Source organism: Perca flavescens, chromosome 20, assembly GCF_004354835.1.
Source record: "Perca flavescens isolate YP-PL-M2 chromosome 20, PFLA_1.0, whole genome shotgun sequence".
In the NCBI taxonomy this organism is placed as follows: domain Eukaryota; kingdom Metazoa; phylum Chordata; class Actinopteri; order Perciformes; family Percidae; genus Perca; species Perca flavescens.
In genome coordinates this window covers 26,959,243-26,979,113 of record NC_041350.1, presented here as the reverse complement: position 1 = coordinate 26,979,113, position 19,871 = coordinate 26,959,243, and the positions used below count along the sequence as shown (strand labels likewise).

Here is a 19,871-nt window from a genome sequence, read left to right as displayed (position 1 = left end):
CCACAGAAAGCTAAAGGAAGAGAAAGTGTCATAAAGAACATGAGATCCAAAGAGAATCTGTGAATATAGTACTGAAAACTAATAATTTCATAACCAAATGTTGATGTTCTGAGGGATATATATATATATATCAGGGATGCACCGAATCGGCTTCGGCCGAATACTGGGCTTTTTGACTTCAAATTTTTTTCCACTGAACCGAACCCTACGCTTGCACTACGTGCGCTACGCTGGTTGACGTAATGACGGAGCCGTTGATTACGGGAAGGTGTTTACGTAGCGGAGCGTCCAATGCAGTAGGCTGTGAGAAAGTGAAAATGGAACTGGTGAGCAGAAAAAGTGTAGTTTGGCAGTACTTTCAGTCAAAAGAAGGCCATTCAAGTCCAGCTACATGTTCAATTTGCAATGCCAATTTGTCTCGTGGTGGCGAGGACCCTAAAAACACAACACAACATCGCCGTTGTTACAACATTTGCGTATGAAACATCCGAAAGAATACGAGTTGTGCATGAAGGAATCTACAGACAGCAGCCAAAATGCAGCAACTTCATGTACGGCAAAGGAAGGACCGTCACAGCTAAAAACTTGTGTTAACCAGACGACTATTACCAGCTTCATTAATGTGTTTACGGTGTTCATGGACTAAGGATGGGAGTAGGATTCAGTATTCGGTTTCGGATTTGGCAGATTCTTAACCAGTGGATTCGGTATTCGGCCGAAACCCCAAAAATCTGGATTCGGTGCATCCCTAATATATAATACATATACATATCTCACAGGTGTTGCACTGGCTATCTGCACCGTATGTGGGCTGTATTCGTGTATATCACTCAGTTCACCTAATTAGGTTCCACTCGATATCTTGCGAGCGTGAACTGAAGACATGGACTCTGTAAGGTCCTTGGAGCGGGCCAAGAGGTATGGAGAGCTAAGTGGAGGTGCACAGCGGGAGGGCCAATAAAGATGAGGAAGGAAGAGAGAAACGAAGCGAGGAAGCACAGAAAATATGCAGAGCTCCTCTCCTGATAAAGAATGCTTCCTTCCACTCCACTTTTTTTGAAAAACTGTTAAAAAAAAAAAAAAAAAAAAAAAGTCCTGGCTATAAACATATGGAAAAACACGTTTTATGCCTGGCTGAAGTGGTTGTTCCACTTGATTCATAGTTATTTAGCTAGTTATTGTATATTATATAAAATGAATAAAAAATACTGAAACTACTGGTGACTGAAAAAGGGGCTGAGTAATGATTCAGTCAGGGAGATCATGGATAAAAGGGACTAAATGAGTTTCCTCCACAGGATGGCTGGCCTTAAGGAAATCCAGAAAAAGCTTGGAGAAAAGCAGCTGCTCTTTCACAATGAAAGGAGCTGGAGGTGGTTGGGCCTCTGATCAGAATGCTTCCTGGAGGAATTCCAGGCGCGTCCAACTGGGAAGACACCCCAGGGCAGACCCAGAACACTCGGTAGGGATTACACATTCCATGTGGCCGGGGAAAGTCTCAGGATCCTGCGGGAAGAGCTAGAGAAAGTGGCTAGGGAGAAGCGCATGTGGCCTACCTTGCTGAACTTGCTAAAACCACAACCCAGAGAAGCAGCAGAGGAAGGGATAGATAGGTGGATGGATGGATGCTTAGAAATGTGCATTTTTTTCAGTAACACATCTAACAAAAGGTGTTGCACATTCCCTTTGTATTTTATGAGAGCAAACCGCCTTTAATTTCCCACCAGGATCATCTAATTAGTTTTGACTCAATATATTCAAAGCGTGACCTGAAAACATGGACGCTCAGGTCCTTTGGAGGGGGCCAAGAGCTATGAAGATGGAAGTGGAGGTGTCGAGCAGGGAGGCAAATAAAGACGAAGAAGGAAGTCAGCATTAGTACAGGAAGAAAGACAAAAATTAGAGAAAATATTCAGACTGCCTGTTCACATAACTATCAATGCAAATTAACAATAACTGAATAGACATCTTGCCGTCATACTCAACAATGGCCATGCACTCTCCTTTGCACTGCATGCAGGTTCACCCTGCATTTGTTCACAATTCTCCTGGCATACAGTAATTGTGCTCGACTCTCGAGGGAGGGAGCACACAGGAGACCGACTCTTCAGGGTCCTTCAGAGAGAACCAGGAGGTTCTGAGCAAAGCACAACGGGTAACTGAGGGGGCAAATTAAGACAAGGAGGAAGGGAAGGGTTACTGTTGAAGGGAAAGAGCTGCAAACCAAATAATTGCCTCGGCCAGACAGAAAGATACAGGAGAAGAGGAAAGGGTGTGACAAAGTGGAGAAAAAGACAGGCCACGTGGTCATTTGGCACATGGAATTTGTTGAGTGGAATTGCATTTGTAGAATATGTCAATAATGTTTTTCTATGTTCCTTTGCACTGCATGTGAAGGCCCCTCTGCACGTGTTGGTGTCACAGGCTTCATTTAATTATGTTCCACTCAATATATCCTGCAAGTGATGGACTCCACTGGGTCCTTTGGAGGAGGCCAAGTGGGATAAAGGGGGGAAGGGGGTACTTGCTTCCGAAAAGTAAAGGCCTTTAGTTAGAGGCTGGGAAGCATATAATTGCCTCAGACAGACAGAAAGAAGGAAAAACGGACAGAAAAAAAGACATAGAGGAGAGGGTGGGAGGACCAGAGATGGGAGGGATAAAGAGATAAAGAAGAAGAAATTAAAGAATCAGAGATCTAGTGAGGGGAGGGATGACAACAGGCGAGGTAAAGACAATAGGAGGCAGACGAAAGCCGGCGAGCCAGTTCCATTACCTGGTCCTGTGTAACGGGAGGGGAGGCCAGGCTGGAACAAATGGACTGTAATTGCACACAATCTGTCTTTGGAGCTCAATCACTTTGCCCTGAGGGGGCCGTTGGTGAGACACTTCTCTCACACTAATCTAATAACCCTCTCCCTCACCTTCGTCCCCGCGGAGACGTTACCTTTCACCTTCAACGCGGACGTTACCCCGACGGAGAAGTGAGGCGTTAATGCGTTCGCTGGCCGCCATTAACCAGCCACATAATGAACATTGCATATATTTGCAAGCGATATCAATCACAGCGTGGAGCTGTTTGCTGACTCTGGAGTTCAACAGACATTTTTTTTTTTTAAGACCAGCTTTTTAAACAATCTTGTTGCTCTAATTGTTTGTTTTGTTTCATAATTAACCCGGTGAATAATGTACACTGCATATATTTACATACAATTTATCAATCAGACCCTCTTCTAACTGCACGGAGGAGTTGTTATTCAGAGTCTGGAAATCTACTCCAACAGCATATCTTTCCACACAGATGTGTATGTTTTGCCTTTCAGGTGTCCTGTGTCTGCTTGATTTATTTTATTTTTTTTAATAATACGCAGCTTATTGCTTTTTTCTGTTATCACTGCTTTATTGTCCGCAAGGGACTTTATGACTCTCTAATGTCAGTTGCATTATTATTGTCTGGCTGCAGATTCAAATTCCTTGAGAGCGAGATATAATGACATTTCTACAGCGATTGCTCATGTGAAAGGGAAACTCATTAGGAAAAAAAAAGGATTTTAAGTTCCAATGTATTTCAAGACTTTTCTTCCACAAATGTTTGATGGCAGCATATATTGTGGTATTGATGAATTTTAAGCAAGTAGTTTGAAGATGTGAAAAATCTATTTGAAAAACCTGGAGTAGCACTATTGTTTTGGGTGGCTTTTTGGGAAGCAAGAGCTGTATTTAGCTAATGAATTCACTGTATTTCATTTTGGAATTAGTTCTACATATATTCATGAATTAGTTTTGCAGTGCACCCTACTTCGCAAAAAACTCTCAGAACATTGCATTTAGCTTTTTAATGAATCCGAAAATGTCATTTAGCCTTTTAATGAATCCGAAAATGCCTTATTAAGACCTGCGTTTTGCCGTTTGTGTCATGTATTGAGATGTTAAATGACTAATAATGTAATTTAATTTCCTGAGCAATTTTAATATCACTTATCACTTAAAGTGTACATGTAATATCTGCATTTTGTGCACATTTTAGTTGGTGTGACCTCCTGCTGTGCTTCACTGTCTGTCAAGTGCTGGTGTGTGTGTGTGTGTGTGTGTGTGTGTGTGTGTGTGTGTGTGTGTGTGTGTGTGTTGCTGTCCCTTGTTGATGGTCTCTGATCATGCATGCAAATATGATTTACATTTGCCTGGCTGTGCCTGCATGTGTGTGTGTGTGTGTGTGTGTGTGTGTGTGTGTGTGTGTGTGTGTGTGTGCGTGCGTGCGTGAGAGACACATCCGCTGTACAGTGTGTCCGTATGTCTCCGTTTTCGTCTGTGCGTCTGTCTGTTGTCCGTTTTTCCGTTCATGTCATTTCCCATCGTCTACCGGGGGGGGAAAGGTCTGAGGAGCGTCTCCTTGCACGGAGCACAGGTACTGGGGATATTAGGAGCAGTGAACCAGCAAAAGCCACTCATGCGTGCTGACTACAGACACAAACATACATGGCGCTCCAATAACATTGTTAGTTCCCCCGATCTAGTGAAAACCCCTTGATGTGTTTTTGTCTTTGATTAAGGACCAAAGCGGTCTCTCCGCGTCAAACGTGCACAGTTGTAGTGCTTGCATTGGAAGATTGTGTGGTTAAAGTCAGTGGAGACAGATATATTAAAATTTTTGGCTGTGCGCTCTAGCACATCAGATTAGAAGCAACAGTAACTATGAGTAACTAGAAGAGCTAACTTTCAGCTTTGATTTCATTTTAATCCACATCCATAGGAGAGAGATTTTTTCTAGCTGGGGCCGTTTGGTGGGGTTGATTATGTATTGTTGGGTAATGTAAATTGTAGTATATATATTATTAAAAAAACAAAACTAGGCATGGACGTGTGGCATTTGAAAATCTATTTCAAATATATAGCTACCAGAAACACCCGTGATGATTCAAAAGTTCTACACACCAACAAAAACCTAACCTGACTCCGCCAGATGGATTGCTTTGCATTTGCTCGGCATATCCATCTGGGAACTTACCGTTTTGGGAAGGGGCGAAAATACTGGTTAGCTGATTGGATAAACCATCGGTCTTTCACCACCTATGTTGGTGATAGACGGGCCAAATCAACCAATCAGATCAACGAAGCGTATGAAAATACAACCACAAGCCAGGCTACCCCTACTGCTACCTACCTCATTAGCTCAGCAAGCAAGCAACATGTCGGTAAAGGATATTTGCCATTTGTGTAACAAGAATTTATGAATAAAAAGGCCACATTTCAGGTTCCCGGTCCATATTCCAAAAGAAGGATCCAAGAGAAAACGTCTATCACCACCTACGTTGGTGATAGACGCTTCTCGTTGTGTCACACATAAACCCGCCTCAAAACCAACGCTGATTGGTTGGTCGTTTGGCTCCAAATTTTCTCTATCTCAAGATGCCAGACTGATCTGCGAGTGGAAAACTGGAGCTCGCGAGATCAGGACGGTCTCACAATATATATATATTACATATATACATTTGCTCTAGTTTGTGGTTACTCATTTCGAGGGAGTATTGCCCCATACAGCCCCACCCGCTGTCTAGGATGGGTCTATGGTGTCCAATAAATTTTAAGGGACCAAGAGGTATTGGATTTATTAACTATGTCCTTATATTTAAAGCTATAGTGCGTAATTTGTCGCCCCCATGAGGAATTCTAAGTAATGACAACAACACTGTCGGCGTGTCCACATGATACAAGCCTTCCGTCATCGCGCCCCCACCCGCCCCCCTCCTCCACGCAGTTGCTAGTAGCCAAAGATGACACAGAGGATTGAAAAAAACACGATGGACTCTTCAGAAGAGGTCATTATCTTCACTCGAGCTTCCGCGCGCAAAAGTCACCGGACGACACCATTTTCTGAACATACTGAGAAATACAGAAAGACTTTTGTGGAGCTGATAGGCTTAATTAGCTTTATATCAACTCATTTGGCAATGGCATTGAATGGAACGGACGTTCAATAATATCAAAAATTTACGCACAAAAGCTTTAATACAAGGTTTTCCCTACCATTACAAGGCTTAGACACAGCCCCCAAGCCGAAAAACATTGTGAGCATCAAAACTAACTAACTGACTTTCCTCAGATCTAATGATTGTAGTCGGTCCTCAGTGGACTTCTTTAGCAAGTTTTGGCTTTAAGCTTTAAGTGTTATTTATCATCTGCTCTAGGTTTTCCAACATATAAGACACAGATATGGTAATAATAGTAGTACAAAACAATTTGAAATTGCATTTTTTTTTTATTGAAAAACCCAACATTTTCTTGACAGAGGACCCCAAAGCTCTCTTTCTTTTCATCCCACACTAATGATGGCATTCTTGAAAACTACAGGGCTGTGTGTGATGTGTTGTTGCTCCACTTTCATCGTTTTCATAATGTTAAGGGCCGTGCTGTAGTGTATGTACATTTTGGTGCACTTATTAATGTTTTACTATTTACCACTGTGCTATACGTTCCTTTTCAGCAATATTCATGAGGATAACCCTTCCCCAAATCACCGCCACAAACGCCCACGCTACATATACAAAACAATTGGGACTCTTGTTGCGTCTGTGAATATTCACCAATTATTGAGGGAACTGATATCTCTTCATCCCTAGGTATTTCCACATCGATTTGAGAAATTTCCATCCTCTTTCTCCCCCGTAGGTGGGTGTGGATGAATCACAGTGGCAGCGCACGTCTCAGATGGAATGCGGATTTGAAATCCTAATCTGCAATAAGGAATATTCATGCGTCCGTGTAAGTGATCTTAGGAGCAAAGCAGAGCTGCTGTTGTAGGTACAAATGAATAGCGAGACAGCAATTGTTTCTGCTGTTAGTGGTAGAAATGTACTCATTAGAATTCAGCCAGACGCCGAGTACAGATGCCTGAGCACGCACGGTTGAGATTGAAGACTCCTGACTGTCAAATTAAGTCTTGCAAAAATACTGTTTGGGTTATTGCTTTGCAGGCGTACAAGTATTTTTAAATAATCTTGCGTTAGTGTAGCTCTTCCATTAGATACAAGCTAAGGAGGCAGAATGCTTTTAGCTCTTAGCAAAGCACACTGGGAGTTATTTTATGGTAGTGAGCTTTTCTTAGCAATAAATTTGGTGTATGAAAAATGTTTTAGGAAATTATTATCCACATGCATCCAACAGAAACACACACTGTTGCACACACACACACATTGTACTGGAAGTTTGATATGTTTTGCATTTAAGTAAACTGCAAGCAACACAGCTAATCAACTGGAAAGAAATCAATGAGAGATGCATAAAAACAAACAAAAGACAGAGGAAGACAGACAAGAAAAAGAAGAAGTTCATGGATAAAGTTGGAGAGACAGAGGGGAAGATGAAGGGGGCAGATGATGTCACCCTCAGGCAGTGAGAGCTTTAAAGTTCACCCGGCTTCCTGTTCTGATCTGTCCTGGCCCCTCTCCTGTTGTGTCCAGGGCCACCCAACAGTCATGTAGTGCACACAGGCAAGTGTAGCTTAACAAACCTTTTCCATTACTGTAATGACCTTCATGACCAAACACCTCGGGAGCGGGAGTCAGTACAGGACCGCTTCCACAGCTCTGCCATTAACTCCCTCCCCATGGGTCCGCTGAGATCAGATCAGCAAGAGAAGAAGCTACAGCGGCAATGTAGCCCACCATCGATCACGGGCACCAGTGCTAGAACAAAGAATCCAATTCAGCCAGTTTCCATTCGACCGAAATTGGACCAGCAAATGATGGTGTAAGATCAACAGTTCCATTATTATCTCCCCCCCCCCCCCCAACTCTTCATCTTACATACACGTTATTCAATCTTTTACAGTGCCACCATTGCTGATCCGAAATCATGTGTTCTACAGGATTGGGTTGCACCAGCTAGTCATAACACCATTTCGTTTGAACATATACTCCTTACGTTAGGAACTGCTAGCTAGTTACGAACTAGTTTACTTAATTTGGTTGCACAATAAAAACGTAAAGCTCCATTGTGTAATGTTTTGAGTTGATTCTTAGCAAAAAAACCTTTGTTCTTTCACAAATATGTGCTCATTCATGTGTAATTACTTCCACCAACTAATCAAAGTATTCTCATAAGCGTAGAATCTGCCATTTAGAATCATCAGGGCCTCCTGCCTAACTTTTTTATTTAAAAAAAATGTAGGTGCACCCAAATTTTGCTGTTAACGCTGAATGGCAAAACACGAGCTCTGCGGCTCTGCGGCCCTTTCCTGCATGTCATTCCACCCCCCTCCCCTTTCATGTCTTCAGCTTTCCTATCAAAATAAAGGCCCAAATCTTTAAAAGAGGAGGAGAGATCCAAACATAGGCACGCCTTTACAGAAGGAATGGGTCATGTAACCCAACATTAAACCATATCGATATAAACAACATTGCTTCGTTCGTGGAGAGGCAGCGGATGTGAGGACGTTAGGTGCACTGGTGTATTCTGCCATGTTGCGCCTCCATCTTTAAAATACATTAGCCAAAAAGGGACATACCTCCGCCTTTCGCGCTTTTACACTCAGTGGCACCGTGATGAATGCCAGGGGGAGATTACTCGATCTGCCAGCAGATTTAAAAAGCTTGTTGAAGATGGAGGATCATGCTGATACTTTACTAACATTAGCTTGCATTCGTTTGGGAACCTGATAGCTGATGTTAGCAATGAAATGGTACCAAAATAACAAAAACGTAAAACTATTATTACACTGGAAGGAACAGTCACGGACAAAGTCGTACTTCTTGGAATAATACGGCCACCGTAGGAGTTAAAACGCGCTCGGAATGGGAGGGGCTAGAAAGTAATATTCAGTTGGTTGTCATAAACAATTTCACCGCTATGTAGCTTTAAGGAAATTGGTTAAGACAAGTAGTGTTGAATTAGTTGCTAGGAAATATCTGCATCTGCATCTGTATACAGGAAGTTGCTGCAGCATCGGGAGCTTTAACATTATTTCCAAGTACGACAAATTCAAGAAGTAAGCAATATATTTAATTTAACAGCCAGTCCTTAGCAAGTGTAGGTATTACTCGACTTCATTTAAATATAAATGTGTGGAGCTAGCAAAACTAGCTTGATAATATTTGACAGTCAGCTATGCAATAGTTCTCACCTGGCAGTAAGTCATGACCTTCTAGGGGGCCCCGAGGCAAAGATCCGGTGTTGTTTGCAATTAATCAAATTACCAAAAAACAACTAACGTGCAGTAAATCTGGGCTGCTGGGGCTGTTAAGGGTCTGAGGCCCCCGGGGCAGATGTCCACTTTGGCTGGTTGATTATCTATCCTTTTCGTTAGCTTCATTAAATTCAAAAATAACAAATCTCTACATAGGAAATTGTCTGCGTGGAGCAGCCCTTTTTAAATTTGGTGATATGCAAATCTCCATTAAGTACAGACTTGCATTATAATGAGGCAGAGTTTGAACTAAAGAAGAGCTGCTGCAACCAGCTCCAGAGCTCAATGGATAGAGAGTTAAACTCCAACAAACAGTAGAATCCACTCAGTGTTTCACCACACAATCAGTGTTGACCTCTTTCTCTCTCTCTCTCTCTCTCTCTCTCGATTAATGCCATTGATTATTCTACACTCTCCTATATAGTAATGTAGGTGGCGGTATTTGACCTTAAACTTTTTTGCGATCCGCTAATTAACACACACACAAAAGAAGTTCCTTTTTCCCACATCGATAGTTTCCCCCGCAGAGAATATGGCTAGAATATGGTTAGTATTATGAATTTATTACCCGTATTTATTCAGGGTTTTTACTACCCTGGAAATCCAGAGTTCTTGCGAGAGCAAAATTTGAATTTTCTCAGCGAGTCCCTCTGGCATTCAGTAATGATGCTCATTAACTATGCCCTTGTAGCTGAGCTGCACCAATCACATCGGTGTATCTGATGGCGGGCCAGAGGCGAGCTAAACAGATGATGACAGCGCTGCGACGTCAAAGTCATTAGTAAACATTGCAAGATGGCTACGGATGAACACCAGTTGTTTGAAACGGCTTTGGCAGCTACAATGAACGAGTTAGACTTGGCTTTTTATCTAAAAGAAGAACAGAATACGGCGCTCCAATCGTTCCTTTGCAAGGAGGATGTTTTTGCTCTTTTGCCAACCGGATACGGCAAGAGTTAAATCTACCAGTTAGCTCCGCTGGTAGCTAAGCGTATGGGTACGCTCTGGATACGTCACCCTGTGTATTGTTGTGATTGGTCGTAGTATTATCCAATTGCGTGCAGTGAGATTTTTTAAATGCATACTTGGTGCCGCTCCTCAAGTTGGGCCATTTTCATTACTCAGTGCCAGACGCTTAATCTTTTGGATTTGGGTCTGGATTTACAGGCTAGGTTTTTACTGCATAGAGAAAGTTTTGGCGCCTCTTAAGGAGGCTTTAGCCAGCGCCAAAGGAATATCACGGTTGTCAAAACGTCTGATTTTCCGTTTGCAGTCCGACTGTACCGGACTAGCGAGAAACCGCTGCTGTTGGACGCAGAGCTCTCCGTCGGCGGGAGCTCCGACTGCTGTCTGTTTGCGTGGCGGGCTACGCTGCCGTCTATCAGAATTACCCTGAGAGACAATTTCATAACCTGTTAAAATAAAAACATCTCGTATGTCGTGTTAAGTCTTTTTTTTTCCCCGTGTTTTGGTACAGTTCATTTTAACACCTGATGCGAGCCGAAACTCAAAGTTGTGATTGCTTTAGCGGAATTGACCTGACTCCCTGAATAAGCTGCAGAGACGTCGTCTCGCTCCGTCTCTCTGCTGAGCCACGTTCACTCCAGCTAGGCGCTGGACGCAGCAACAATGCCTCTCCAAAATAGCCTCAGGGAGGAACTTGTTTTGGTGGAACGTGTACGTTTAAAAGTTGTTTTAGTCGTGCGAGAAAAAACTAGGATTGGACAGATAGTCTAGCTAGCTGTCTGGATTTACCCTGCAGGGATCTGAGGAGCAGTTAACTACAGTCCTCAGAAATCCACCGGAGTTTAAAATTCAAACACAAAGAAAGAGGAAGGTGAGAGACATCGGGCCGAAAAGGAGTACCAGTCGCGCAGCCACGATGTTGCGTGCATTGTTGTGGACACATGCAGCTGCTATCCTAGAACCGCCTGCGCATCCGCGCAACCGACAAGTCCACAGCTGTCCACTGAGTGTATGTCAGAGCCCGTCTCCACCGCATCCACCTGCGAGCAGCTGTGTCTGCGTGGCATACTCTGTGTGTAGGACGGCCAATTTGTGTCACTAACGTCGAGCAGAGAGCTACGAACTTAACAGGAAAAAAAAAAAAAAAAGAGCTTAAAACGCAACTTCCTAGTACAAAGTTTGCGTTATTTTTACACTAGCAAGTTAACTAGCAGTTTAGAAATAGATTTAGCCCATGTCTTTTTTTGCCATGCAACAAACTTATTTTTAATTACTTTGTAATATTTTTTTTGTTGTCAATGATAGTTTTTAAAATCGGTTAAAATTGTCAGGTTAACAGTTAAACGGTTAATTATTAACATCCTCAATCTTAATTATAAAATATAATTTCCACTGAAGTCTCTAATAACATTGTCTTCACATTGCTCACTCCAACACTGATAACAAACCAGAAAATGAATTGAAATTGTCGGCAGTTCTTAGTTCAGATATCCTGGGGGCTGGGTGGCTAAATGTCTGTCTAACTTTCCGAAGCGTAAGGGCAAAACTAGGACTAGCCCGCTGTAGACCAGCTTTAAAATCACTGAGATCACCAGATATAGTGTTTACAGGTAAGTCTTCGCATAAAACAACAGCCCATATGAGACACCAGAGGAGTCTGATGGTACCTTAAAATGGATTCATGTTGGTGAAGTTGATCTACTAAAAGATGTGTGTATTGCCACTAAACCTGTGGCTTATCAGCTAGTAGAAGTTGTGTATGTTGAGGAATGATTACAGTAACCCTTTTAACATATGGCAAGTAAGAGTTGTATTAAGACACACCCATCTTTTAACTAATAAACTGCCAACAGGTAAATGACAGCAGAGCAGATCAGACCATGTCTTGTGATCACAACATTCAGTTTGTCTCATGGAAGGGTGGCACGTTGGGTAACAACATGCAACTCACCACCAAAAAGAGTAATTGCTTGATGAGCTGCTGTTATCCAACAGCAACCGTTCAACATTACAGATCATTGTAGTGACTTAAGCTTTGCCAAACGATCCCTGCAGTCTGATTCATGTCCAACTGTATGGATCAGTTTGCCAAATGTCAGTGCACCCCACCAGATAATACTTGTAATTGGCACCTTTTCTGGGAACTTGGAAAAATATAGCAGTATATTAAACAAAGCTTTTGTGTCAGCAAGCAGCCTCCATCTCCAGAGCCTCTCCGACTGCTGTCAAGAGCCTTGGCTTGCTGGCCAAATACACCGGTTAGGTTGTGTTGGGAATCAATGCGGGAGGCATGGTCGGGCCAAGAAGCTCCTCTCACCAGGTCCCCTGTGGAGCCTGATGGGCTGTTGCTCGGATCCAACACACTCACCCCAAGATGCTCTCTGAGAGATGTTTTCTCTCTCTGCTGCTTTCTCTCTCGTACCATTCCTCCGGCGCTGGCTCTACCCCTCCTCTGCCTCTCTCTCGCTTTCCTCTCCTCCCTTGATCTTTCTACCACTCTAACCCCTTGTCTTTCTCTCTTTGTGACTTGTCTCTCCTCTCCTCTCTCTTGCTGCCTCACTCTCGTTCTTCCAACTCTCCAGAACACTTACACTGCAATACACTCGCCTTCTCACACACTCCAAGGGGAGGTGTTCAACTGGTACATTACGTCTCTTGGGTATTTCTTTAGACTAATGGAAAACACTCAAAATGCCTTAGCATTCCATCATTCCACTGGTAAAAGAGAAACTCTCAGTCCACATATTGCCTCCGTAAGGGGAAGTTTCTAAAAACAAGCTGCAGCAGCCAGTAGTTTTTACAGGACTGTGAGCACTTATTTTCTGTTTTTGTTCTGTGGGCCTTTTACATACTGTGTTATCGCACATCACCATAATGAAAATTAGATTGCTTTACATTACATAAAAGGTGAATACATATTGAATGGAACAACTTAATTACTCAGTGACTTTAAAAGTTTAAAATGTGTTTGCAGCTTGACAGCTGTAAACTAGCTAGCAACATACACACCGTCTCTGAGATCTGTGTATATGTATGTGTAAAGGCTCTAAATCGCTTCAGAACTCTACAGGAACTTAAGTTCTTTGTTATCTCTCTTCTTTTGTCCTTTTTTTCTCTCAATACTGTGCCTGAAATAATTGACTCCCTGACGAAGGCTTGTATGCCGAAACGCGTCGGAGTACTTTAAGATTTATGATGACTAAGCCATAAATAAAGGCTTTGTATTTTTCTAAAAGAGAGTGCCTTGGAGTTTCCTTTTTGGTTTCTACTGTGCCTGAAATAGTTGTAATAGTAATAATAGTAATAGTAATCATGCTGATATAAAATCCTCCTTGCAGTTAGTCTGATCCCACTTTAATATTTGGTCAGGTGCCAACGAAGTGCAGAGAAAATTATATACCAGAGCAAGAACACTAGAGGCAGACTAGTAATATAGTTGGATTATTAGAATGAGATGTATTCATGTAGATTTGTTTTGTCATGAGCGGCTGGCAGGCTCAGGGTATAAGCTGAGGTTTAATTCAGAACAAATGTCTTTGAGCTCATCTTATTTGCTGGACAACCAATCAAGGTGAAGGTCAGCGATAGTCTCAGAACATCAAATTTGTCTCTCCATTTCTTATATGATTAAACTGGCGACCTTATGTCATATTTAATATCACCAGATCAATACAGTGCAGAGACTTACATTTTTCTTCTAAGCAGAGGAATGTGCCGTTTCAATGAGGTCCTCCATGCGATTGTAGTCCATCCAGAAGCATTTTGATCCATCATGGAATTACAGTGTCTTTGTAAAATAAATAAATATGTGAATCCGAAATGGAAATAAGTTTGATTTGGCCTCCTGAAGTTTCATAGCAGACATGAAATGCATTAGAGATGACACAACTAACCTTTTGAATAAAAGCTTATGGACATTTATGGGGGAACAAAATCTAAATTGTTTTATATTTGTTTTAGTTATTATTATTATTATTATTATTTCTGTAAACCCCTGATTGCCAAGACTTGGCACATACATTTTCAAAAGCCAAAAGGCTTGTTCATTATCGTTCTCTATATGATTTCAATACATCTCTGTGAGATTCCATTTTGTTTAGTTTTTTTCTTTCGTATTTATAGTCCTGTAACAATTTATACATTCATGTGACATCCCTGCGGCACACTCCCGATAGCCCAGGTTGTCCTGAAAAAATGACGTCTGGAACTTGATTGTGCATAACAGGGTTGAGATTATACGAGAATTATTACACAAGGAAACCAGGCGACAAAGATCGGAAGAAACGTCTTAGACCTCAGAGGCTTTTAAATGTTTTTTTTTCTTTATATATGTGTTTGATGCTGTAATTCAGTAACCTTTGCTGCAAAGACCACTAAATGGCACACAGAGTTCAATGAGGACATCCAGACGTATACGAATCAGTGATGGAAGATCAAAGTGCCCTATTAACCCAACAGGATACCACATCCCCCTGCTGCTATAATTTCTCATACTAATTATGTTTAATGCAGCACCACAGCTACTGCACACAGGCCACAATTGCACTAATTCCCTATAGGGATCATTAGAGTACATGTATAGCCTATATGTATCAGTATTTTATATGCAGAATAAATTCAAAAATTGAGGGAAGTGCCAAAGCAAATATTCATTAAGTCAGATTTTAAAACCAATACTTCAATTATGATGATCAATGCTCTTTTTGATCACTGCTCTTTCTGCAGTAGAAAGATGAAAGAGATGGGGAAAAACAAAAAAATGTCAGGTGGATTCCAGTACATGTGACGAGGGTCCCGTTCCAGATTCCAACAAAAGGACATCCTGGATACACGGCTTGATCTGAGCCGCGCGGACGCCTCAGTGCATCCCCTTTGAAGATTACATTTGACTTGGAGACCATTTCTAGGCGAAAACGGAGGCTGTTTATCAGAAAGATGAAAGCGATGCAGCGGTTGAGACGCACTTTGATAAATGAGGTATGCATGTCAAGTGTTGCCAAGATTAGGGTACTGTTGTGTTTGTGTCAGTGTTCAGGCAATTGTTTTTAATTGTGTTTGGATAAACTTGAAATGGATGGTGTTGTTTTGGGATATTGATGAATTAAACTTTTAATTCTGCAGAACGTTACAAACCGTGCCGCCACATTCATATCACCCTTTTCACGACTTCCATATTTTCCACACAACATGGTTTGTGAATGCAATCCTTTTTGTCAGCAATGAGAAATTGAACGCATCATCAGCAGTTAACTTCTTACCTAAAACATACATCATCTTTTTCACTGATAATAAAAATAGTGACGCGGCCCTCATTTCAAGTTAAGAGCAGGATTAATGCATAAACACACAGACGGAGACTCCATCCTATTTAGTTCATGTTATTTTATTTAATAGATGTATTTGATGACATTTGATAATTGTTGTTTATTCTACAGCTAAAATCGTTCAACCGTTTTAATCAAATGATTCTGGACCTCTGTGAAGTGCATGAGTGGACACAAGGTACAATAAAAAGGAAAATACTGTTTGACAAAACCTTGGTTCAAAAGTGCAACACATTAAAAGTCCATTTTTGTTTCAACATGTATATACTGAAATACTGTGTGTGCAAATTTTCCCCCGTCTCTGTCCTGATAATGAGGCCCAGTGTACACAATCCATGTACTCCCTCATTGGTGATTGTGCTTGCATAAGCTTTCAGCTTCACCAGGTGACTCCTCCAAAATATTAATACATCTCAAGAAGCCGAGGACGGGCAGAGAATCAGGCCAGTGCACATTACTGCTAATGATCTCTCTCAGCGAAAAACACACACACACACACACACACACACACACACACTGTACCTACGCACCATCGCATTCATTTTGACAGCCCTAATTGGTACCCATATCGTATGTTCCCCTTAGAATGAATTGTCATAACTTTGTTGATCCTTCAACTTTTTGATCATCAGGTCAGAATTTCTATTCGTCCCCAAACTTTGGTTTATGACCAAAACCTGCTACCAAAACTAAATAACTGGCTGAAGTTTGTGTTTTGTTCAAGTTAGTAAATGTTAGCATGCTAACATGCTAATCTAATAAGGTGAACATGGTATTATAGCACCTAAGCCTCCAGATGTTAGCGTTGCCACCAGGAGCATGTTAGTAGACTGATTTTAGCATTTAGCTCAAAAGCACTGATGTCCCAAAATACAACCTCACAGTGCTTCTAGCATAAAACTAGGATTTCTTTTCACGTGATGATTGGATATTATCCCCCATGTTCTGTCTTTTGGAGTTAACTCCAAGTAAAACCTTAGACACACTTACTGTAAACTACCTGGCTGCGTGATGACAAGCCACTAAGCATTTCAAATATTACAAAATGCCAAGAAAAACTAAAAATGGATAACAAAAATCTGACTGGATTGGCTAAAATGTGATTAAAACTAAAGCTTTTATACCAACAGTATGTCTGACAACCAGCAGTTAATGCAGTAACTTGGGAAATCTGCAATAAACAGTCAAAAGAAAACAAACTGGGAGCAAACTGCAGTCAGGACTGATGAATGAGTATGAACACAAGAGAAAGAAAATTACAGCAAAGCATGCAGAAGGGTCCGTTGTGGCACAGAGGAATGAAATTTAGTTTGACCATTCTGCCACTGCTTCTGTAATCTCCATAAGAGTTTGTTTTACAAGTCTTAGTTCACTTGGACGGTTAAAAAAAAAAAAAAATAGCCAACAAAGTGCACTTTTCTACAACGGTTTGGAAAATGAGCTGTAGGCGCGTTGGAACACTAAATAGCTACAATCAATATCAGGCAATAAAACCAGATGCACCAGCCAAACAGGGCTTGAGCAGTTAATAAATGAGCCATACAGGAAAAGCCGGCAATCAGAAGGCACACTTAGAGGCTTTCGTAAGACAACAGCTGTGATCAAGAAATAAATGAGCTCTATAGGAATGTGAATCACAACAATAGCTGCAATCACAGACCAAGTGCATTTGCCAAGTAATGAGCATGCACGCAGACATGAAAGCTGAGGTGACAGCCATGTGTGCAGCGTCTGGCTCAGATAGCTTCTCTCCTGCCGTCTTCATGTTATTAGCTTGCTGACAACCACACGCAGGAAGAAGTGAAAAATTGAGCTTCTGCTAATGTGTTTTCTAGTGTGATAAGAGCAAATACTTTATAAAAGCCAGAGCTACAAAAGGGTTTTATAGATGGAGTAACTGGACAGAGGTGGAGTCAGATATCAAGTTAGGGATTAGGATGAGAATATCAGCTATCTGCTAATAACGTGAGCCAAGAGAGATATAAATGTGTGTCTTATTCCTACGAGATCCTATCCAACTCTGTTGCTTTATAAAGCATTTTCAGTTCTGTTTGTTATCACAGATGGATGGAGACTGTCTTTATAACACAGTTACATTTAAACGTAAATGAGCAGCAATACTCTCTCCCCCACAATGCTCTTTCTCAGTCAACAGATAACTATGAATTCAAAATGAAATAAATAAAAACAGATTTGCAATGCATGCATAGTAATGGCCCCTATAACCATGACCCACATTCACAGCTACAACACAGAAGTGAATGGATAGACTGTACATTGGTCCCACCACACAAGCCATAGAGAGACGATGGCTGTGTTCCATCATTACAAAAGTAGCTACGCATAGACCACCTCTGGGCCCCGAAGGCTAGGGCTGGGCATCGTTCAAAATCTTTCGATCCGGTGCCAATTGACCGTTTGCAAAACCCTGCCCTCGAACGGTCTTTGTCCAATCCTAGCTCAGCAACTGTAACTAAGGAGAAGGACCCCCGTCAAACATTGCGATTTCAGCAAGATGGTGAAACGATGCAACTATGGCACCTGCAAGTCTGACACCAGGTACCCCAAAAGTTTAGAGGGAGGAGTCGTTTTTTCCGCCTTTCCAAAGCCCAAGACCCAAGTGGAAAGATGCCGACAATGGATTAAGCAGTGTGGGAGACCCAACTCACAGCTAAAAAAAAAATAATATTAAAACTACACACCAAACAGATATTGAATAGAGCATTATTGTTATTTATGCATAGTGTCATTTCAAGATATAATCTTCCCATCTGTCGGTCTTTCTATAAAAACTTTGTTTTCATATGAGGCCACTTTTCCAAGTTCTATGAACCTCTTCCGCCAAGAGGGAGCTTGTGTATTTTCCAATCCCCTCAATAAAGTCTGTCTACTCACCATTATGGCAGTTTGGATGAGTTCTGCATCTCCGCAGTCTTTCATGGGTCACCGAGCACAAATAACCTGGGAGAGAATTCAAAGTCATTGTTAGTGATCTCCTTTATACAGTTGTGGACTTCCCAAAAGTCTTGGATTTTAGGGCATTGCCAGAGAGCATGGGGTAACGTACGCTCTAAAGTAGTCTGCTGTGTTATTAAGAGATGGTGTCCAGAAGAAGTGACTGAAGATTTTAAAGTTACTATTATACCCTTGACAGCTTTCTTTAATTTTGGCATATCCTATTCTGATTAAATAAAAGGTTTAGCTCGTCTTCCAGATAGTCCTTCATGCGTGTAGTAGCCAGGCAGAATATTTTAGATTCTGACGCCTTAGTTCCACAACACAATGAAAAATGAACTCTAATTTTAATTACATTTTGGTCATGTCTTCTACTGCAAGAAATCTGGCCTCATTTGTGACTCCTCACTTAGTTGATAATGGCACACTGACGTTACAAGCTAAAAACTCGGTTTTCCTTGTCTACACGACAAACGCAGCGTTTCTAAAAGTCTTCACGCTGGCCAGAGTTTTCCAGTGACCTAAAACGCTGTTTGTATGTGGACGAAAGGCCAAAACACACATTTTTTTCATACCTGTATGACTAGGCCCAACTCTTGTCCAAATCCCTAGATTTATCCACACTTTATAAAACAAGCAATTTGAATAAATCTAAATAATTGGCAGATTATTAGATAATGATAATGGTCATTAGTTTCAGCCGTGGAGGGATCCCGAACCATTGCACGAATCTGATGGTAATGGCGTAAACGTCATTTGCTGTAACAAACTAAAGAGAAAAGGGGAAACAAAAGGTTAAGGGGAAGAAGAGTGATTTTAGTATGCATGCATGATGGCTTTCTTTTGTATTTTTCCAGTGTAAATATTCAGTATACCCCGGACACTTATATTAATATAGTATGCAAGTGGAGCACAAGGTCTGTCTTCACCTGAGTACATACCCATACAGATAAACACATAGTTCTTCTCGGAGTACATTTCTAATCCTGGAGCCAGGTCAGAAGATTGCAGCAGCACCATTACAAAGGCCAGGTCAATATGTACTGTAAGGAGCTCTCACCCCCCTTCTCTCTCTCTCTATCACACACACACACACACAAACACACACTCTAACACACTTCCTCTCTCTCTCATCGCTGCCAGCCTGGGGCATCCTGCCTTCACCACTCTGCATGGACACCTCAGCAGCCATATGCCATTAGGGAGGAGCCCCCAGCTGCAATACTCATAAATATTGACTTTGGTTTCAACATATCCCTCAGGAAGTGTTTCAAAACAGCAGGTACTGCATTAACACACCAACAGCAAACACAACCTTGCTGCGGCTAAGCTAACTCTCTCACCATTCCTTCTTGCAGAAAGAACACGAGGCGCTGCAGCAGGCCTGCGAGGAGTTGTTACGGAAAATATTTAATTAGCAGCTGCAGTAAAAGTCTCCCGTGTGAATG

At 41.7% G+C, this 19,871-nt stretch overlaps 1 protein-coding gene across 1 annotated transcript in view; it reads right to left on the bottom strand.

Moving 5' to 3' along the window:
- The window catches only part of gfra4a (GDNF family receptor alpha 4a), a 385,676-nt gene that overhangs the window by 288,913 nt on the left and 76,892 nt on the right, over nt 1–19,871 (bottom strand). Inside the window, exon 3 of the mRNA XM_028565152.1 lies at nt 18,364–18,429. Coding sequence (XP_028420953.1) covers nt 18,364–18,429 — 66 coding nt within the window. The remainder of the gene's footprint in view (nt 1–18,363; nt 18,430–19,871) is intronic.